General features: G+C 50.4%; 1 protein-coding gene across 1 annotated transcript; it reads left to right on the top strand.

Moving 5' to 3' along the window:
* Positions 1-298: 298 nt before the first annotated feature.
* Positions 299-19,117, top strand: LOC134741732 (uncharacterized). Its single transcript, XM_063674624.1, has 9 exons — positions 299-403; positions 2,221-2,412; positions 2,481-2,807; positions 3,163-3,262; positions 3,593-3,760; positions 11,758-11,875; positions 12,284-12,389; positions 17,252-17,358; positions 18,821-19,117. The coding sequence occupies exons 1-9, from the start codon at positions 306-308 to the stop codon at positions 18,979-18,981; spliced, it is 1,377 nt and encodes a 458-aa protein (XP_063530694.1). The 5' UTR covers positions 299-305; the 3' UTR covers positions 18,982-19,117.

Raw genomic sequence — 19,117 nt, 5'->3', positions numbered from 1 at the left:
CCACGACCCACTGTCACCCACTGACCGACCGCGAGCTTCAAACAGGAGTGAGGCGCGTTTAAAATACCATTACCTACTCTAAAACTCGCTCGACACTTATATTATTGTCAATTCTAACCTACAATTATATCTGACCATGAGCAAATTGGCGGTTTTGTTAACTCGTGATTACGCTTGAACGGTTTGAGTGAGTTTGACGTGATTTACGGCGTTTTCCAAAAAAGTTTAAATTGTGGGAGAGTATTGTAAATGTGTTTCGACGTGAAATTACCTTAGTTTTGTGGACGTCAAGTCAAGTATTCATCATGATAAGATCAGGGCTGGGACGCGCTACGAAGCATTTCTTCATGACGACGACGCTGCACGGCTTCAAGTATCTCTGCTCGGGATTCCATTCTGATCGGTGAGTTTTATGATTGTATGACCTACTCATTTTGATCATCACACAAACGCACCTTGTTTGAACCCTGTCTGTGAATTTTGATAACATTTTAATAAAATTTTTATATTAGAAAAAAAATATAAGAAGTATAATTATATTTTCACCTCAGCAGCTAGAACAAGCCTATTTTCACAAGCAGTTCATACTTTTATTACAATTATATTTTTTTTGTTTCTGTATTATTTTGTGTAATTCGACACATCGAATACATTTTACTCTCTAATATGTTCTCACTACTGAGGTGAAAAATTATGTGTGCAACATGAGCGCAAAGTTATTTTACATCTCGTGTTTTTGAGTCCCTCGCTACGCTCAAGACGTTTAGGTAAACGCGCGTAAAGCGCTGATTTTGTCGCTCTTATTTGTAAATTTCGTAAGGTTTGGACGGCTAAAAATGGTATTTTTGTATTACACATATCCTGTACTCCACCTTTCACAGACTACATTTTTTATTATTATGACTGAAGTAGTTAAAATTAAAGTTAGACGAAATTACTTCAAAGCAAGTAACATTTTCTCTGAAAATCGACTTAATTTCAACGTAATTTTGATACTTAAATAATCTACAACATTTGCTGAAACTATTCTTATACATCAATTTGTATAATTTACCACTACCCCTTCTAAAATAAACTGAGAAGACGTGCTGATAGAAACCAATACTTGTTATTCAGATATTACGTAACAAAACGTGTATTATTTTAACGACTAATAATCTATCAATTTTACATGTTTGCTCCAAAATCGTTACCGAGCTCGGATCTTAACTTCCTTGTCACAATGCATTTTATGTTTTTTTTTTTCGACAAATAGGTAAAACGAAAAATACGTAATTCGTATATAAGTTTTCGACTACTTTCAGGAGTACGAGGAAGACTTGTAACATAGCACATTATGTACAAAATAATAACATAATGAAAACGGAGGATGTGCTTTCGTGAATAGGCACATTAGGTACCCACATCTAATTAACTAATAATATTTAATTACAAATATTATCTAGTCGTTTATATTATGTATAATATATTCTTCTTTTTATAGTGATTTGATATAAAAACATTTTAGGATTTTTTCTAATTTAATTTAACTTATTACTTATCTTACACGCATGTAACTAAATATCACAATCTGTTTAAACATTTTAAAACTCAATGTGCAGTTACACTGTAAAATCAATATTACCAACGCGACTGCAACCGGTGCATGTGCATCAGTTACAAGCTTACACGTGCTTTACGTGTAAGTACATTCCAAAATGGCTTAAGTCCCTTTAACCCTGTTACCGCCAAACACGTCAGGTGACGCGCGCCGCTTCAGCCCAATATCAACCTTCGTGCATTCAGACAAGATACACGACGACGCGCCGCACACGGTAGGCGTGGCGTTGAAAGGGTTAAACCTGTGGTTAAACCGTATATGGAGTTGGGATGTTTTAGAACGGAGTGGTAGCTAGTTACAGCCCCGCCTAGCTATTAGCCATGCACCCTAGCACGCAAATGTCTGGCTCTATTTTTACTGCAGACACTAAATGTGTCGATTTCGTGTCGATGCATATCGAAATCTCTAATTAACAGCAATTAATTGACCCAGTGGCGGACTAGCACGTGGCAAAAGTAGCAAAAGCCACGGGCCCCGCGCGTTTGGGGGTCCCACGCACCTGCGCACTGTGGCCGTAAAAAACCTAAGTTTCAAGACTTTTGTAATATTACCTAGTATTCCACCAACATTTACCGTCGTTGTGTATCGTTGATACATGTATACTCGTACATATGTTGCAGCGTATGCTGGGTGAGCTGGTGCGTGGCCAGCGCGTGCTGCGCGGGGACGCTGTGCGCCGTGCTGTGGGCGCGCTTCCTGCAAGTGCCGGCGTTGCTGACCGTCCGGTCGGCCACCTCGGCGCCGGCTGCACTACCCGCCGTGGCCGTCTGTCTCCCGCCGGCGAGCGTGGCCCTCCTTCTTGTCAGAAACTTGTGAGTCCTATCAGAGCCCTCGTGTTTTCCTTACGATGTAACTTGCTTACATCCAGTTTTATATACAGCTTGTATGATGACGTGGGTCACGTGGGTAGTAGGTACTCAAGCAACCTTCCTTCCAGGTCAGCAGACAATGCAATCATCCGCCGCCTCACTGGCACCTTCTCCAACATCCTCCAAAGCAAGGAGACCAAGCCCGAGAACCTGATGCTTTTGGACGCTCTGCTCAAGTCCCACAACGTGACGCTCTTGGAGGCTCTGTATAGGAACACGCCCCCGTGCGGGGAGTTCGCCAAGAAGTGTCGGTGGCAGAAGAAGGGAATACCTTGTGACGAGCTGTTCCATAGGGAACTCACCATTTATGGAGTTTGTTGCGTGATGAAGTTTAATAAGTAAGCGGTCGCCTTTTCTATCTAGTTAGGGGATAAGTTAATTTTAAAAATTAACCCTTCGAAGAAAAAAAGGTTCTCAATTCGTTGGAATTTGATTTTTATGTGTGTTGACCGTTTATTTACTCGATGACTGTTGGGTCTATTTTTTAATTTTTTCTATTTTTGTTTACAAGGGTTACCTATACATTCTAGTTGATCCCATTGTCATCAATAAGTTTGGATCTGATGGTGATGACGGAAAATGTTTACAACAATTTTAACACAAACCGGTCAATAAATTTTTCGTCGTCTGACGCTGGCCCCAAAAGTGAATGGAAGCAAGCGAATGATAATGATGATGATTATATTGTTGAAGGTTGAAGCCGCCGAAGTCCCCGATAGCGATGCTGGACAGCAGCAAGACGTTCCGCATGGTGCTGCAGTGCTCCAAGCCCGATGTGTTCTTTGGCTGCGAGGTGATCTCGTGTTCTGTTCTCTTCTAGGCTGAGCCTAGTCAGCAGTGAACCTACCTACGACGGTACAAGTCCCGGGTTCGAATCCCGAGCCGACCTGATGTTGGAGATCAGAGATAGCTAAAGAAACTCTGTGTTAAAAAAATAATGTAACCTTAGGTTACTCGTTTGGGTTTCTTAAAATTGTCTCGATGATTATTAATTTATTACTCGACTCGACCGTTAAAAGAAATTACAGTCCGCGATAAAAGTTTGCGCGAGCAATTAAATTTTCGACAAAAAAGTTGTCCACTTTTTCTTTATTTCTAATCATTACGAATACATAATTTCCAGTTCTTCACGATGTACGAAGGCGAAGAGATGGTGAACACGGTGACCCTCGTGCCCGGCTCCGAGTACACCGCGCAGCTCACCTTCACGGCCGTCCAGGCCTCCAACTCCGAGGAGCTGGTCACCGGCTCGTGTGTCTCCAGCGAGTCCTACTCCCGCAAGATGTGCATGGTACTTTATATGGGCGCCGGCATGTCGCGGCATCCCCCGGACCCCCTCCCCCTGCTCCCTACTAGTGCGCGCCGGCAGCTCGCGGTGTCGCGGGGGATTATAATATATCGAGTCGGCGCGGCGTGCTCTGCGCGGAGTAAACCCTCCTCGGTGATCTGCGCTGCGCTCCACCAGTTTGCCCACAGCGTAGGCCAGTCCAAGGGACGCATATATGCGTTAGAGGGAGCGAGTGATAGATTCCTACTCCCGCAAGATGTGCATGGTACTTTATATGGGCGCCGGCATGTCGCGGCATCCCCCGGACCCCCTCCCCCTGCTCCCTACTAGTGCGCGCCGGCAGCTCGCGGTGTCGCGGGGGATTATAATATATCGAGTCGGCGCGGCGTGCTCTGCGCGGAGTAAACCCTCCTCGGTGATCTGCGCTGCGCTCCACCAGTTTGCCCACAGCGTAGGCCAGTCCAAGGGACGCATATATGCGTTAGAGGGAGCGAGTGATAGATTCCTACTCCCGCAAGATGTGCATGGTACTTTATATGGGCGCCGGCATGTCGCGGCATCCCCCGGACCCCCTCCCCCTGCTCCCTACTAGTGCGCGCCGGCAGCTCGCGGTGTCGCGGGGGATTATAATATATCGAGTCGGCGCGGCGTGCTCTGCGCGGAGTAAACCCTCCTCGGTGATCTGCGCTGCGCTCCACCAGTTTGCCCACAGCGTAGGCCAGTCCAAGGGACGCATATATGCGTTAGAGGGAGCGAGTGATAGATTCCTACTCCCGCAAGATGTGCATGGTACTTTATATGGGCGCCGGCATGTCGCGGCATCCCCCGGACCCCCTCCCCCTGCTCCCTACTAGTGCGCGCCGGCAGCTCGCGGTGTCGCGGGGGATTATAATATATCGAGTCGGCGCGGCGTGCTCTGCGCGGAGTAAACCCTCCTCGGTGATCTGCGCTGCGCTCCACCAGTTTGCCCACAGCGTAGGCCAGTCCAAGGGACGCATATATGCGTTAGAGGGAGCGAGTGATAGATTCCTACTCCCGCAAGATGTGCATGGTACTTTATATGGGCGCCGGCATGTCGCGGCATCCCCCGGACCCCCTCCCCCTGCTCCCTACTAGTGCGCGCCGGCAGCTCGCGGTGTCGCGGGGGATTATAATATATCGAGTCGGCGCGGCGTGCTCTGCGCGGAGTAAACCCTCCTCGGTGATCTGCGCTGCGCTCCACCAGTTTGCCCACAGCGTAGGCCAGTCCAAGGGACGCATATATGCGTTAGAGGGAGCGAGTGATAGATTCCTACTCCCGCAAGATGTGCATGGTACTTTATATGGGCGCCGGCATGTCGCGGCATCCCCCGGACCCCCTCCCCCTGCTCCCTACTAGTGCGCGCCGGCAGCTCGCGGTGTCGCGGGGGATTATAATATATCGAGTCGGCGCGGCGTGCTCTGCGCGGAGTAAACCCTCCTCGGTGATCTGCGCTGCGCTCCACCAGTTTGCCCACAGCGTAGGCCAGTCCAAGGGACGCATATATGCGTTAGAGGGAGCGAGTGATAGATTCCTACTCCCGCAAGATGTGCATGGTACTTTATATGGGCGCCGGCATGTCGCGGCATCCCCCGGACCCCCTCCCCCTGCTCCCTACTAGTGCGCGCCGGCAGCTCGCGGTGTCGCGGGGGATTATAATATATCGAGTCGGCGCGGCGTGCTCTGCGCGGAGTAAACCCTCCTCGGTGATCTGCGCTGCGCTCCACCAGTTTGCCCACAGCGTAGGCCAGTCCAAGGGACGCATATATGCGTTAGAGGGAGCGAGTGATAGATTCCTACTCCCGCAAGATGTGCATGGTACTTTATATGGGCGCCGGCATGTCGCGGCATCCCCCGGACCCCCTCCCCCTGCTCCCTACTAGTGCGCGCCGGCAGCTCGCGGTGTCGCGGGGGATTATAATATATCGAGTCGGCGCGGCGTGCTCTGCGCGGAGTAAACCCTCCTCGGTGATCTGCGCTGCGCTCCACCAGTTTGCCCACAGCGTAGGCCAGTCCAAGGGACGCATATATGCGTTAGAGGGAGCGAGTGATAGATTCCTACTCCCGCAAGATGTGCATGGTACTTTATATGGGCGCCGGCATGTCGCGGCATCCCCCGGACCCCCTCCCCCTGCTCCCTACTAGTGCGCGCCGGCAGCTCGCGGTGTCGCGGGGGATTATAATATATCGAGTCGGCGCGGCGTGCTCTGCGCGGAGTAAACCCTCCTCGGTGATCTGCGCTGCGCTCCACCAGTTTGCCCACAGCGTAGGCCAGTCCAAGGGACGCATATATGCGTTAGAGGGAGCGAGTGATAGATTCCTACTCCCGCAAGATGTGCATGGTACTTTATATGGGCGCCGGCATGTCGCGGCATCCCCCGGACCCCCTCCCCCTGCTCCCTACTAGTGCGCGCCGGCAGCTCGCGGTGTCGCGGGGGATTATAATATATCGAGTCGGCGCGGCGTGCTCTGCGCGGAGTAAACCCTCCTCGGTGATCTGCGCTGCGCTCCACCAGTTTGCCCACAGCGTAGGCCAGTCCAAGGGACGCATATATGCGTTAGAGGGAGCGAGTGATAGATTCCTACTCCCGCAAGATGTGCATGGTACTTTATATGGGCGCCGGCATGTCGCGGCATCCCCCGGACCCCCTCCCCCTGCTCCCTACTAGTGCGCGCCGGCAGCTCGCGGTGTCGCGGGGGATTATAATATATCGAGTCGGCGCGGCGTGCTCTGCGCGGAGTAAACCCTCCTCGGTGATCTGCGCTGCGCTCCACCAGTTTGCCCACAGCGTAGGCCAGTCCAAGGGACGCATATATGCGTTAGAGGGAGCGAGTGATAGATTCCTACTCCCGCAAGATGTGCATGGTACTTTATATGGGCGCCGGCATGTCGCGGCATCCCCCGGACCCCCTCCCCCTGCTCCCTACTAGTGCGCGCCGGCAGCTCGCGGTGTCGCGGGGGATTATAATATATCGAGTCGGCGCGGCGTGCTCTGCGCGGAGTAAACCCTCCTCGGTGATCTGCGCTGCGCTCCACCAGTTTGCCCACAGCGTAGGCCAGTCCAAGGGACGCATATATGCGTTAGAGGGAGCGAGTGATAGATTCCTACTCCCGCAAGATGTGCATGGTACTTTATATGGGCGCCGGCATGTCGCGGCATCCCCCGGACCCCCTCCCCCTGCTCCCTACTAGTGCGCGCCGGCAGCTCGCGGTGTCGCGGGGGATTATAATATATCGAGTCGGCGCGGCGTGCTCTGCGCGGAGTAAACCCTCCTCGGTGATCTGCGCTGCGCTCCACCAGTTTGCCCACAGCGTAGGCCAGTCCAAGGGACGCATATATGCGTTAGAGGGAGCGAGTGATAGATTCCTACTCCCGCAAGATGTGCATGGTACTTTATATGGGCGCCGGCATGTCGCGGCATCCCCCGGACCCCCTCCCCCTGCTCCCTACTAGTGCGCGCCGGCAGCTCGCGGTGTCGCGGGGGATTATAATATATCGAGTCGGCGCGGCGTGCTCTGCGCGGAGTAAACCCTCCTCGGTGATCTGCGCTGCGCTCCACCAGTTTGCCCACAGCGTAGGCCAGTCCAAGGGACGCATATATGCGTTAGAGGGAGCGAGTGATAGATTCCTACTCCCGCAAGATGTGCATGGTACTTTATATGGGCGCCGGCATGTCGCGGCATCCCCCGGACCCCCTCCCCCTGCTCCCTACTAGTGCGCGCCGGCAGCTCGCGGTGTCGCGGGGGATTATAATATATCGAGTCGGCGCGGCGTGCTCTGCGCGGAGTAAACCCTCCTCGGTGATCTGCGCTGCGCTCCACCAGTTTGCCCACAGCGTAGGCCAGTCCAAGGGACGCATATATGCGTTAGAGGGAGCGAGTGATAGATTCCTACTCCCGCAAGATGTGCATGGTACTTTATATGGGCGCCGGCATGTCGCGGCATCCCCCGGACCCCCTCCCCCTGCTCCCTACTAGTGCGCGCCGGCAGCTCGCGGTGTCGCGGGGGATTATAATATATCGAGTCGGCGCGGCGTGCTCTGCGCGGAGTAAACCCTCCTCGGTGATCTGCGCTGCGCTCCACCAGTTTGCCCACAGCGTAGGCCAGTCCAAGGGACGCATATATGCGTTAGAGGGAGCGAGTGATAGATTCCTACTCCCGCAAGATGTGCATGGTACTTTATATGGGCGCCGGCATGTCGCGGCATCCCCCGGACCCCCTCCCCCTGCTCCCTACTAGTGCGCGCCGGCAGCTCGCGGTGTCGCGGGGGATTATAATATATCGAGTCGGCGCGGCGTGCTCTGCGCGGAGTAAACCCTCCTCGGTGATCTGCGCTGCGCTCCACCAGTTTGCCCACAGCGTAGGCCAGTCCAAGGGACGCATATATGCGTTAGAGGGAGCGAGTGATAGATTCCTACTCCCGCAAGATGTGCATGGTACTTTATATGGGCGCCGGCATGTCGCGGCATCCCCCGGACCCCCTCCCCCTGCTCCCTACTAGTGCGCGCCGGCAGCTCGCGGTGTCGCGGGGGATTATAATATATCGAGTCGGCGCGGCGTGCTCTGCGCGGAGTAAACCCTCCTCGGTGATCTGCGCTGCGCTCCACCAGTTTGCCCACAGCGTAGGCCAGTCCAAGGGACGCATATATGCGTTAGAGGGAGCGAGTGATAGATTCCTACTCCCGCAAGATGTGCATGGTACTTTATATGGGCGCCGGCATGTCGCGGCATCCCCCGGACCCCCTCCCCCTGCTCCCTACTAGTGCGCGCCGGCAGCTCGCGGTGTCGCGGGGGATTATAATATATCGAGTCGGCGCGGCGTGCTCTGCGCGGAGTAAACCCTCCTCGGTGATCTGCGCTGCGCTCCACCAGTTTGCCCACAGCGTAGGCCAGTCCAAGGGACGCATATATGCGTTAGAGGGAGCGAGTGATAGATTCCTACTCCCGCAAGATGTGCATGGTACTTTATATGGGCGCCGGCATGTCGCGGCATCCCCCGGACCCCCTCCCCCTGCTCCCTACTAGTGCGCGCCGGCAGCTCGCGGTGTCGCGGGGGATTATAATATATCGAGTCGGCGCGGCGTGCTCTGCGCGGAGTAAACCCTCCTCGGTGATCTGCGCTGCGCTCCACCAGTTTGCCCACAGCGTAGGCCAGTCCAAGGGACGCATATATGCGTTAGAGGGAGCGAGTGATAGATTCCTACTCCCGCAAGATGTGCATGGTACTTTATATGGGCGCCGGCATGTCGCGGCATCCCCCGGACCCCCTCCCCCTGCTCCCTACTAGTGCGCGCCGGCAGCTCGCGGTGTCGCGGGGGATTATAATATATCGAGTCGGCGCGGCGTGCTCTGCGCGGAGTAAACCCTCCTCGGTGATCTGCGCTGCGCTCCACCAGTTTGCCCACAGCGTAGGCCAGTCCAAGGGACGCATATATGCGTTAGAGGGAGCGAGTGATAGATTCCTACTCCCGCAAGATGTGCATGGTACTTTATATGGGCGCCGGCATGTCGCGGCATCCCCCGGACCCCCTCCCCCTGCTCCCTACTAGTGCGCGCCGGCAGCTCGCGGTGTCGCGGGGGATTATAATATATCGAGTCGGCGCGGCGTGCTCTGCGCGGAGTAAACCCTCCTCGGTGATCTGCGCTGCGCTCCACCAGTTTGCCCACAGCGTAGGCCAGTCCAAGGGACGCATATATGCGTTAGAGGGAGCGAGTGATAGATTCCTACTCCCGCAAGATGTGCATGGTACTTTATATGGGCGCCGGCATGTCGCGGCATCCCCCGGACCCCCTCCCCCTGCTCCCTACTAGTGCGCGCCGGCAGCTCGCGGTGTCGCGGGGGATTATAATATATCGAGTCGGCGCGGCGTGCTCTGCGCGGAGTAAACCCTCCTCGGTGATCTGCGCTGCGCTCCACCAGTTTGCCCACAGCGTAGGCCAGTCCAAGGGACGCATATATGCGTTAGAGGGAGCGAGTGATAGATTCCTACTCCCGCAAGATGTGCATGGTACTTTATATGGGCGCCGGCATGTCGCGGCATCCCCCGGACCCCCTCCCCCTGCTCCCTACTAGTGCGCGCCGGCAGCTCGCGGTGTCGCGGGGGATTATAATATATCGAGTCGGCGCGGCGTGCTCTGCGCGGAGTAAACCCTCCTCGGTGATCTGCGCTGCGCTCCACCAGTTTGCCCACAGCGTAGGCCAGTCCAAGGGACGCATATATGCGTTAGAGGGAGCGAGTGATAGATTCCTACTCCCGCAAGATGTGCATGGTACTTTATATGGGCGCCGGCATGTCGCGGCATCCCCCGGACCCCCTCCCCCTGCTCCCTACTAGTGCGCGCCGGCAGCTCGCGGTGTCGCGGGGGATTATAATATATCGAGTCGGCGCGGCGTGCTCTGCGCGGAGTAAACCCTCCTCGGTGATCTGCGCTGCGCTCCACCAGTTTGCCCACAGCGTAGGCCAGTCCAAGGGACGCATATATGCGTTAGAGGGAGCGAGTGATAGATTCCTACTCCCGCAAGATGTGCATGGTACTTTATATGGGCGCCGGCATGTCGCGGCATCCCCCGGACCCCCTCCCCCTGCTCCCTACTAGTGCGCGCCGGCAGCTCGCGGTGTCGCGGGGGATTATAATATATCGAGTCGGCGCGGCGTGCTCTGCGCGGAGTAAACCCTCCTCGGTGATCTGCGCTGCGCTCCACCAGTTTGCCCACAGCGTAGGCCAGTCCAAGGGACGCATATATGCGTTAGAGGGAGCGAGTGATAGATTCCTACTCCCGCAAGATGTGCATGGTACTTTATATGGGCGCCGGCATGTCGCGGCATCCCCCGGACCCCCTCCCCCTGCTCCCTACTAGTGCGCGCCGGCAGCTCGCGGTGTCGCGGGGGATTATAATATATCGAGTCGGCGCGGCGTGCTCTGCGCGGAGTAAACCCTCCTCGGTGATCTGCGCTGCGCTCCACCAGTTTGCCCACAGCGTAGGCCAGTCCAAGGGACGCATATATGCGTTAGAGGGAGCGAGTGATAGATTCCTACTCCCGCAAGATGTGCATGGTACTTTATATGGGCGCCGGCATGTCGCGGCATCCCCCGGACCCCCTCCCCCTGCTCCCTACTAGTGCGCGCCGGCAGCTCGCGGTGTCGCGGGGGATTATAATATATCGAGTCGGCGCGGCGTGCTCTGCGCGGAGTAAACCCTCCTCGGTGATCTGCGCTGCGCTCCACCAGTTTGCCCACAGCGTAGGCCAGTCCAAGGGACGCATATATGCGTTAGAGGGAGCGAGTGATAGATTCCTACTCCCGCAAGATGTGCATGGTACTTTATATGGGCGCCGGCATGTCGCGGCATCCCCCGGACCCCCTCCCCCTGCTCCCTACTAGTGCGCGCCGGCAGCTCGCGGTGTCGCGGGGGATTATAATATATCGAGTCGGCGCGGCGTGCTCTGCGCGGAGTAAACCCTCCTCGGTGATCTGCGCTGCGCTCCACCAGTTTGCCCACAGCGTAGGCCAGTCCAAGGGACGCATATATGCGTTAGAGGGAGCGAGTGATAGATTCCTACTCCCGCAAGATGTGCATGGTACTTTATATGGGCGCCGGCATGTCGCGGCATCCCCCGGACCCCCTCCCCCTGCTCCCTACTAGTGCGCGCCGGCAGCTCGCGGTGTCGCGGGGGATTATAATATATCGAGTCGGCGCGGCGTGCTCTGCGCGGAGTAAACCCTCCTCGGTGATCTGCGCTGCGCTCCACCAGTTTGCCCACAGCGTAGGCCAGTCCAAGGGACGCATATATGCGTTAGAGGGAGCGAGTGATAGATTCCTACTCCCGCAAGATGTGCATGGTGCTTATTTTTATAGTTGCTTCCTTGGCGCTCACGTATTTACAGAGTTGTAGGTATTTTCCCACATTTAAGATCTCACTTAGATAGGAATTAAGCCCTCTTTGAAGTAATGTACATTAACGGCCGTCATGTTTCAGGACACGTGTATGGAGCGACATTGTGGCTGTTCCAACCCTCTACGGACTATATTCGAGGACGAGTATGACGTGCCTCCGCCCTGCAAGCTGTGGCAGCTGGGCTGTCTGCAGAGAATAGGTACAGCGTACAGCTCCTCTAGTCTAGTCCCCTTACAGAGAGAAGGCACTTAATCTCAACCAGGGACCATACTCGAGGTTGAAGCCACAGTTGAGTCAAGTTATCTTGATTTTGAAGTTTTGAACACTAATTTTGTTCAGCTCCGTGTCTTCTCTACCAGACGAAAAAAAATGTCTCTCTCATTGTAGATAATATGGTAAAAATTATATATAAAACTTGATTTTATACAAAAACTACTCCGACACGTATTTTGGGGACGAGAAAAAATTGACACCGAAAATAATTTGATTTGACCCCGACGACCCCGTTATAGTTGCCGCCGCTTAAACTCAAAGCCAAACAGTTGTGATAGAGAGCTTATTGCTGTGGATATATAAGTTTGCAAACAACACTTGTATTCCTTTTCAGAAAATTCATCATGCAGCTGCCTGCCGCCTTGCAGAAAAATTTCAACAGACTTGTCGCTGGAAAACAGCATCATGAAATCGGCGGAGTACACATTTGATCCTCTCTAGTAAGATCTCATTGCAAGCGGTTAAACTTATTCCAAAGCCCTAACCGGGTCCAATTAAACAAAACATAAAAATAGATCAATGTTATGATAATAACGCACGCATACTTTAAATAGAGAGCTACAGTTACTTAGGTAAGATTTCTGAAAAAGGTGTGATCGTTGCGAGACGGCGAATGTATGAGAATTGTAAGAGGGAAATGCAAGGAGCTGGTGCTGCTGCCGCTGCCGCTGGTGGGGAACGGCACCACTATACCTATATATTATATTCAGCAACTATATGGCAACATCAGCAATTGAGGCTTATTGGGAGCCCTAATACTCAGAACTCAAACTAAACATCTAATACTGGTGGCAGTCGGAGTTTGGTATGCGTACTATAATTAATCTATTTAAAAAACTCTAAGATTAAACTAACACAAATAACAATACAAGTAGGGAGCGACATAATATAATCAGGCTCGACCCTTAAATACTAACTCGTACACGTAGGGAGCGATGCGATATCAAGCTCGACCTGTGATAAACTGGTACGAGACAACCTTTCGACTTGACGTCTAACTCAGAACTGAATGATGCTAGGTATCCTGATGGCCGCTACTTCCCAGCTATGGGAAGGCACATCGGGATAACATAACGGTAAATCGAACCCATAACTGTGCACATGATGTCGAATTCTTGCGTTTCACACGCTGGCTACAAATTACTTTATTACTTAAAGCTAACAATAATCGGACACTGACAAAGAAATAAAACAAATATGAATAATCAAAGGGACCGTGCCGACAAGGAAACAGAACACAGATGGATACAAACAATGAGCCGGTCCGACTAAGGAAAGGATATTGTTGCGAACGCAACTTTTTATTTATATAAAATATTCCTAGCAGTAGCTAAACGCAGCCGTCGGGCTCGGTTAGTATGTAGAGGCTTTTTTAAAGCACCAATAGGAGCGCTCCGCATAATTTGTATCGCGGCCAATTATAGAGGCACCTAAATTTAAACCACCTTTTTACTGTTCAATTTTGCTAAATCACTCTCTCATCAGCCTTAGTTATGGATGCTCTGACATCGAACCACGAATTAATAAACTAGTGGATGTGAAATGACTCCTATTTAGTATGAAAACCAGTGTCGCTAAACTCACACATTCATAGCCACGTTAAAATACATCACACACTTACAAAATTGCTCTGATTCGTAGCAACTTTCCATACCAAAAAGTTATTACCGGTGGACATTTCTCGAACGAATATCAACTGTAGGCTACATGAGTGACGGTTTAAATTATAATGTCAAAGCTATATGACATACGACTCTTTCATTATCTCATTCATCTCACAAAAGCTCGCTCAACGTTCACCTAATACAACTACTCAACACCAGATGGCGTTATTTTATATAATTTTAAAATCACTTATTACAGGCGAAAAGGGCTAAAAAACCAGTATAAGTAAGGTCTAATTACGCATGGTTTGTTACGGATCTCACGGTCACGTTACACTGGTGTTTTCGAGACCTCTACACGCCTGCGAGTAGCTAACCGTTGGAACTTCTTTCCATTCGACGATATAGGGAGGGGACAGTGTAATCGGAGTGTTTTATCGATATTTGTGTGTTCAGTTAGGTATTGATATTTCATTATCGTATGTTTTAACACATTTAGATGATACTTTATTTATGATTATAATATAGGTAGTGATAATCGTGAATGTATGAAAAATAATATGTAACTACATGTATGTAAATATGTAAATATAAATATGTAAATATCTAACTAGAAATTTGTTTCTTATTAATTGACCAACTAGGTTATTAATGTGAACATTAAATATATCTTAAAGTCAAACAGATAAAATCATAGTTCTTTAAAGGTCTATTAACTCGGTATTGCTGTTATTTTGTAATCACAAATCTGCAATTACTTACATAGGTAAGTATTCGTCTTTAACAATATATTTACTTGTAGCAGCATTTAAGGCCAATCTAGACGGGACAACCTGATTAAATTGTCAAATTAATTGTATGGTGTGAAAGCATACATGAAACTGGCTCATCGATCCCACTTGATTTGATTGTAAGATTGTGACCTATCAAATCAGGAAGGGGGGCGGCAAAATTCCAATATTTCACGCTAGTTTGCGTGGTACGGAACACTTTTTATTAATTAAGTGAGCCCGAATGTCACTAATAATTACTAAATTAGTAACTAAGTTTTAGGCGTGTGGACGCTAGATGAGATGTATGGCAATTTTATCCCCAGAAATCTTTCTCTAAGAAATGCTCCTAGCAAATGGTGCTATATTTTTGCGGAAACTAATTTTCTTGCCCAGTAGCATTGACCCATTTATTTTTAATATCGGCATCTTGTGGTAACCTACAATAATTAATAATAAAGAAATAGAAAATATAAAACGTTTATTCATGGCACATTGCATGCATTGTACGCATAAGTGCATTAAGTACCTAGTCTAATTATATTAACGATGAAAATATGATGGGTGTAAAAAACAAAAACGTATGTAAAGGAATACGAAGGTTTGAAAGGTTGCCATGAAATGACCCCGACTTAACTTAGTGCTTGATGACCAGAGCTGCCATATTTACTAAGACATTGATTATCCCAAATAATAATTAGAAACGTGTCTAAAATAATAATTTATTACCGAACTACCAAACATCAAACTTGAAATATCGTAACTTTAACTTTATCGATATAAATATCGACATTGCGCAGCATCTGAGTAGCGAAGTTATTTGACATTTAGGATAGCGAATATTCCAGATAAACGTAAAGAATAGTGACAAAGGATTGTGAACTCTAAGTTCTAACTGATAAAATATAGATTTACTTAACGAACATTCGTAAATAATGCAATAGAAACAGATTTTTCGTATTTATCGGATTATATTTAAATAAATAACCACCTGTGATAGGAAATACCTCCACGTGAAAGATTTTTTAAACCGCTGTGATTTCTGCAGCTTAATACTGCACAATACGGCATTTTAAATTTAATTATCAATTTTTGTTAGACGAGCGTACGTACGACGTGAATGTCATTCGAGCATGAAGTTTACACAACAACTGAGCATAGTCTGTGCATAAAGTGAGTCGGTCGCTACTAACTGTCGGATAGACGGGAACGCCCACTTGCCATCTCCATCCTACTCCGTGCATCGAACATACAGGAGGAGGCACCCTGGTGTATGCTGTTTGCCGATGACATTGTTCTTGTCGGAGATAATGCACTTGAGGTCCAGAGCAGGCTGGTAAAATGGCAAGAAAAGCTGGAAAGTGTGGGACTGAAAATAAGCAGAACCAAAACGGAGCACATGTTCTGCGATTTCGGTGGTCTATCCAGTTTTTCCCATATTGCCTTAGATGGTGTATCCCTACCAGCATAGAGTAACTTATACTAGAGCGGTACTGTCATAGTAAATTTTGTAACCCCAGTAAATTCACTGCCATCTGTCGACACACTTTAAAACTAAAAATTAAGATTTATAAAAATATGATAAAATGTATTTAAATATAGATAAATGATTTTTTTTAATGCATTAATTATTTTTATGATTTTGACCCATGTTCTTTCACTGATATGCGTTAAAATTGTTAAATAACAAACGAAACAGTCAACGCCATCTATACGACAGTGGGCCAAAACTAGTGACGCCCTCTGAACGAGAATCAAATTTTCTTGATTTTCGAGGCACGTTTTTTCCTTAGACTGTAAACATCTATTACGGAGTTATATCTATCTTTGCTACCAGTCTGCTCCGACTTCCGGTACCTTGGGTCATTGATCCAGACTATCCAGAGCGACGGACGCATCGACCGTGACGTGAAAAATAGAATAAATGCGGGATGGATGAAATGGCGACAGGTCTCTGGAGCAACTTGCGATTCACGAATGCCTCTTAAACTTAAGGGGAAAATTTACAGGACGATTGTGAGACCTGTTGTAATGTATGGATCAGAATGCTGGGCGACGAAAGTGACGGATGAAAGAAGAGTGCATGCAGCGGAAATGAGAATGTTGAGATGGATGTGTGGAGTGACGAGAAAGGATCGGATTAAGAATGAGTATATTAGGGGAAGTTTGAAAGTAGCACCAGTAACGGAGAAGATAAGAAGTAGTAGGTTAGCGTGGTATGGGCATGTGATGAGGAGGGATGAATGCCATATAGGCAAAAGAATGTTAGGGATGAATGTTGATGGACGGAGAGCGTATGGTAGACCCAAAAAGCGATGGATGGATTGTGTGAAACAGGATATGAGAAAGAATGGAGTGAGTGCTGAGGTGACGAAAGATAGAGGAGAATGGAAGAGAAAAACATGTTGTGCCGACCCCACATAACGTGGGATAAGGGCAGGAAGAAGAAGAGACTCTCTCATCAGCCTCCATACCATAACCACCACTTCTACACCTCTTAACCGTTTTGGGCAACTGTACTTCTGTAACCAGTACCTATTGAAAATGATATCAGTTTACTTCAAATGGAAGCCTGTTTATTTGAGTCGTCGAGACCTGCAAGGCGGCTACTGATATTGTACAACACTTTTACAAGCTCATCCCTAACATACGTTATCATAACATAATAAACAGTTACGTTATACAACTCTGAAATACACATTGCGTATAACGGGAAATGTTAAAATTTAATATATTTAATTAATTATTAAATATGATCTAAGTTTAGGCGAATGTAGGACGCAGTCCCTAATACACTATGCATGCGACACTGTTCCAGATCTAGAGACCCTGCACGAATAGGTACCCAAAGTACTTAAATGAATGTAGCGATCTTTGTAAGTGGTCGCCCAGATTACAGGCACAGGCTTACGTGTGGGGATGTTTCAGCCAAGGCATCAACGTGTCGTCGCAGACGGTGATCAAGCTGCGCGTGCTGGAGGGCGGCTCCAAGATCTTCACGCGGCAGCCCACCGAGACCTGGTTCACGCTGCTCTGTGAGTTGTCTGTTGGTTGTCATCTTCAACAAACGTGTCTTCGGAGACGATGATCAAGCTGCGCGTGCTGGAGGGCGGCTCCAAGATCTTCACGCGGCAGCCCACCGAGACCTGGTTCACGCTGCTCTGTGAGTTGTCTGTTGGTTGTCATCTTCAACAAACGTGTCTTCGGAGACGATGATCAAGCTGCGCGTGCTGGAGGGCGGCTCCAAGATCTTCACGCGGCAGCCCACCGAGACCTGGTTCACGCTGCTCTGTGAGTTGTCTGTTGGTTGTCATCTTCAACAAACGTGTCTTCGGAGACGATGATCAAGCTGCGCGTGCTGGAGGGCGGCTCCAAGATCTTCACGCGGCAGCCCACCGAGACCTGGTTCACGCTGCTCTGTGAGTTGTCTGTTGGTTGTCATCTTCAACAAACGTGTCTTCGGAGACGATGATCAAGCTGCGCGTGCTGGAGGGCGGCTCCAAGATCTTCACGCGGCAGCCCACCGAGACCTGGTTCACGCTGCTCTGTGAGTTGTCTGTTGGTTGTCATCTTCAACAAACGTGTCTTCGGAGACGATGATCAAGCTGCGCGTGCTGGAGGGCGGCTCCAAGATCTTCACGCGGCAGCCCACCGAGACCTGGTTCACGCTGCTCTGTGAGTTGTCTGTTGGTTGTCATCTTCAACAAACGTGTCTTCGGAGACGATGATCAAGCTGCGCGTGCTGGAGGGCGGCTCCAAGATCTTCACGCGGCAGCCCACCGAGACCTGGTTCACGCTGCTCTGTGAGTTGTCTGTTGGTTGTCATCTTCAACAAACGTGTCTTCGGAGACGATGATCAAGCTGCGCGTGCTGGAGGGCGGCTCCAAGATCTTCACAAGGCAGCCCACCGAGACCTGGTTCACGCTGCTCTGTGAGTTGTCTGTTGGTTGTCATCTTCAACAAACGTGTCTTCGGAGACGATGATCAAGCTGCGCGTGCTGGAGGGCGGCTCCAAGATCTTCACGCGGCAGCCCACCGAGACCTGGTTCACGCTGCTCTGTGAGTTGTCTGTTGGTTGTCATCTTCAACAAACGTGTCTTCGGAGACGATGATCAAGCTGCGCGTGCTGGAGGGCGGCTCCAAGATCTTCACAAGGCAGCCCACCGAGACCTGGTTCACGCTGCTCTGTGAGTTGTCTGTTGGTTGTCATCTTCAACAAACGTGTCTTCGGAGACGATGATCAAGCTGCGCGTGCTGGAGGGCGGCTCCAAGATCTTCACGCTGCGTGACTTTGATCAGTCTGTTAACTGTGGGTATACCAACCAGCTGGCCCTTAATGTTGGACACGATACACCTGCAGCCGATTACTTTTTCAAATATCTTTTGCTAAGCGCCGCTGCATAAAACATTTAATAAATGGGTTTTTATTCATGTGTCCTACACGCTAAGGTTAGGTACTTATACTCGTATTATGGTGTTGTCACTGTTTGTTTCCAGCGTCCCTGGGCGGCGTGTTCAACATGTTCCTCGGCGTGGGGCTATTCAGCGCGCTGGAGCTGATATTCTTCGTCCTGGTGCGGATCCCCGCCGCCATGCGGACCGCGCCCGAGATGCAGCTGCCGGTCACTCACGTCACTCACGTGCAGGCCCGCCATTGACGGCGCCGTGTGCCCGTCACACCCGGCTCGTGAGGGACGGCGCTGGAGTGGTCGCGCCCGGGATGCAGCTGCCGGTCACTCACGCGCAGGACTGCCACTGACGGGAACGTGTACCCGATACTCCCGGCTTGTGTCG

Source organism: Cydia strobilella, chromosome 5 (assembly GCF_947568885.1).
Source record: "Cydia strobilella chromosome 5, ilCydStro3.1, whole genome shotgun sequence".
Lineage (NCBI taxonomy): Eukaryota > Metazoa > Arthropoda > Insecta > Lepidoptera > Tortricidae > Cydia > Cydia strobilella.
The sequence above is the reverse complement of the archived record's forward strand: the minus strand, read 5'-3'. Positions and strand labels throughout refer to the sequence as shown.

Bases quoted from the DNA above. Each gene is read 5' to 3' on its own strand.
- LOC134741732 (XM_063674624.1), top strand. From the start codon at position 306: ATGATAAGATCAGGGCTGGGACGCGCTACGAAGCATTTCTTCATGACG. The intron at 3,761-11,757 runs GTACTTTATATG...GTCATGTTTCAG, and splicing joins ACTCCCGCAAGATGTGCATG to GACACGTGTATGGAGCGACA. The intron at 17,359-18,820 runs GTGAGTTGTCTG...GTTTGTTTCCAG, and splicing joins GACCTGGTTCACGCTGCTCT to CGTCCCTGGGCGGCGTGTTC.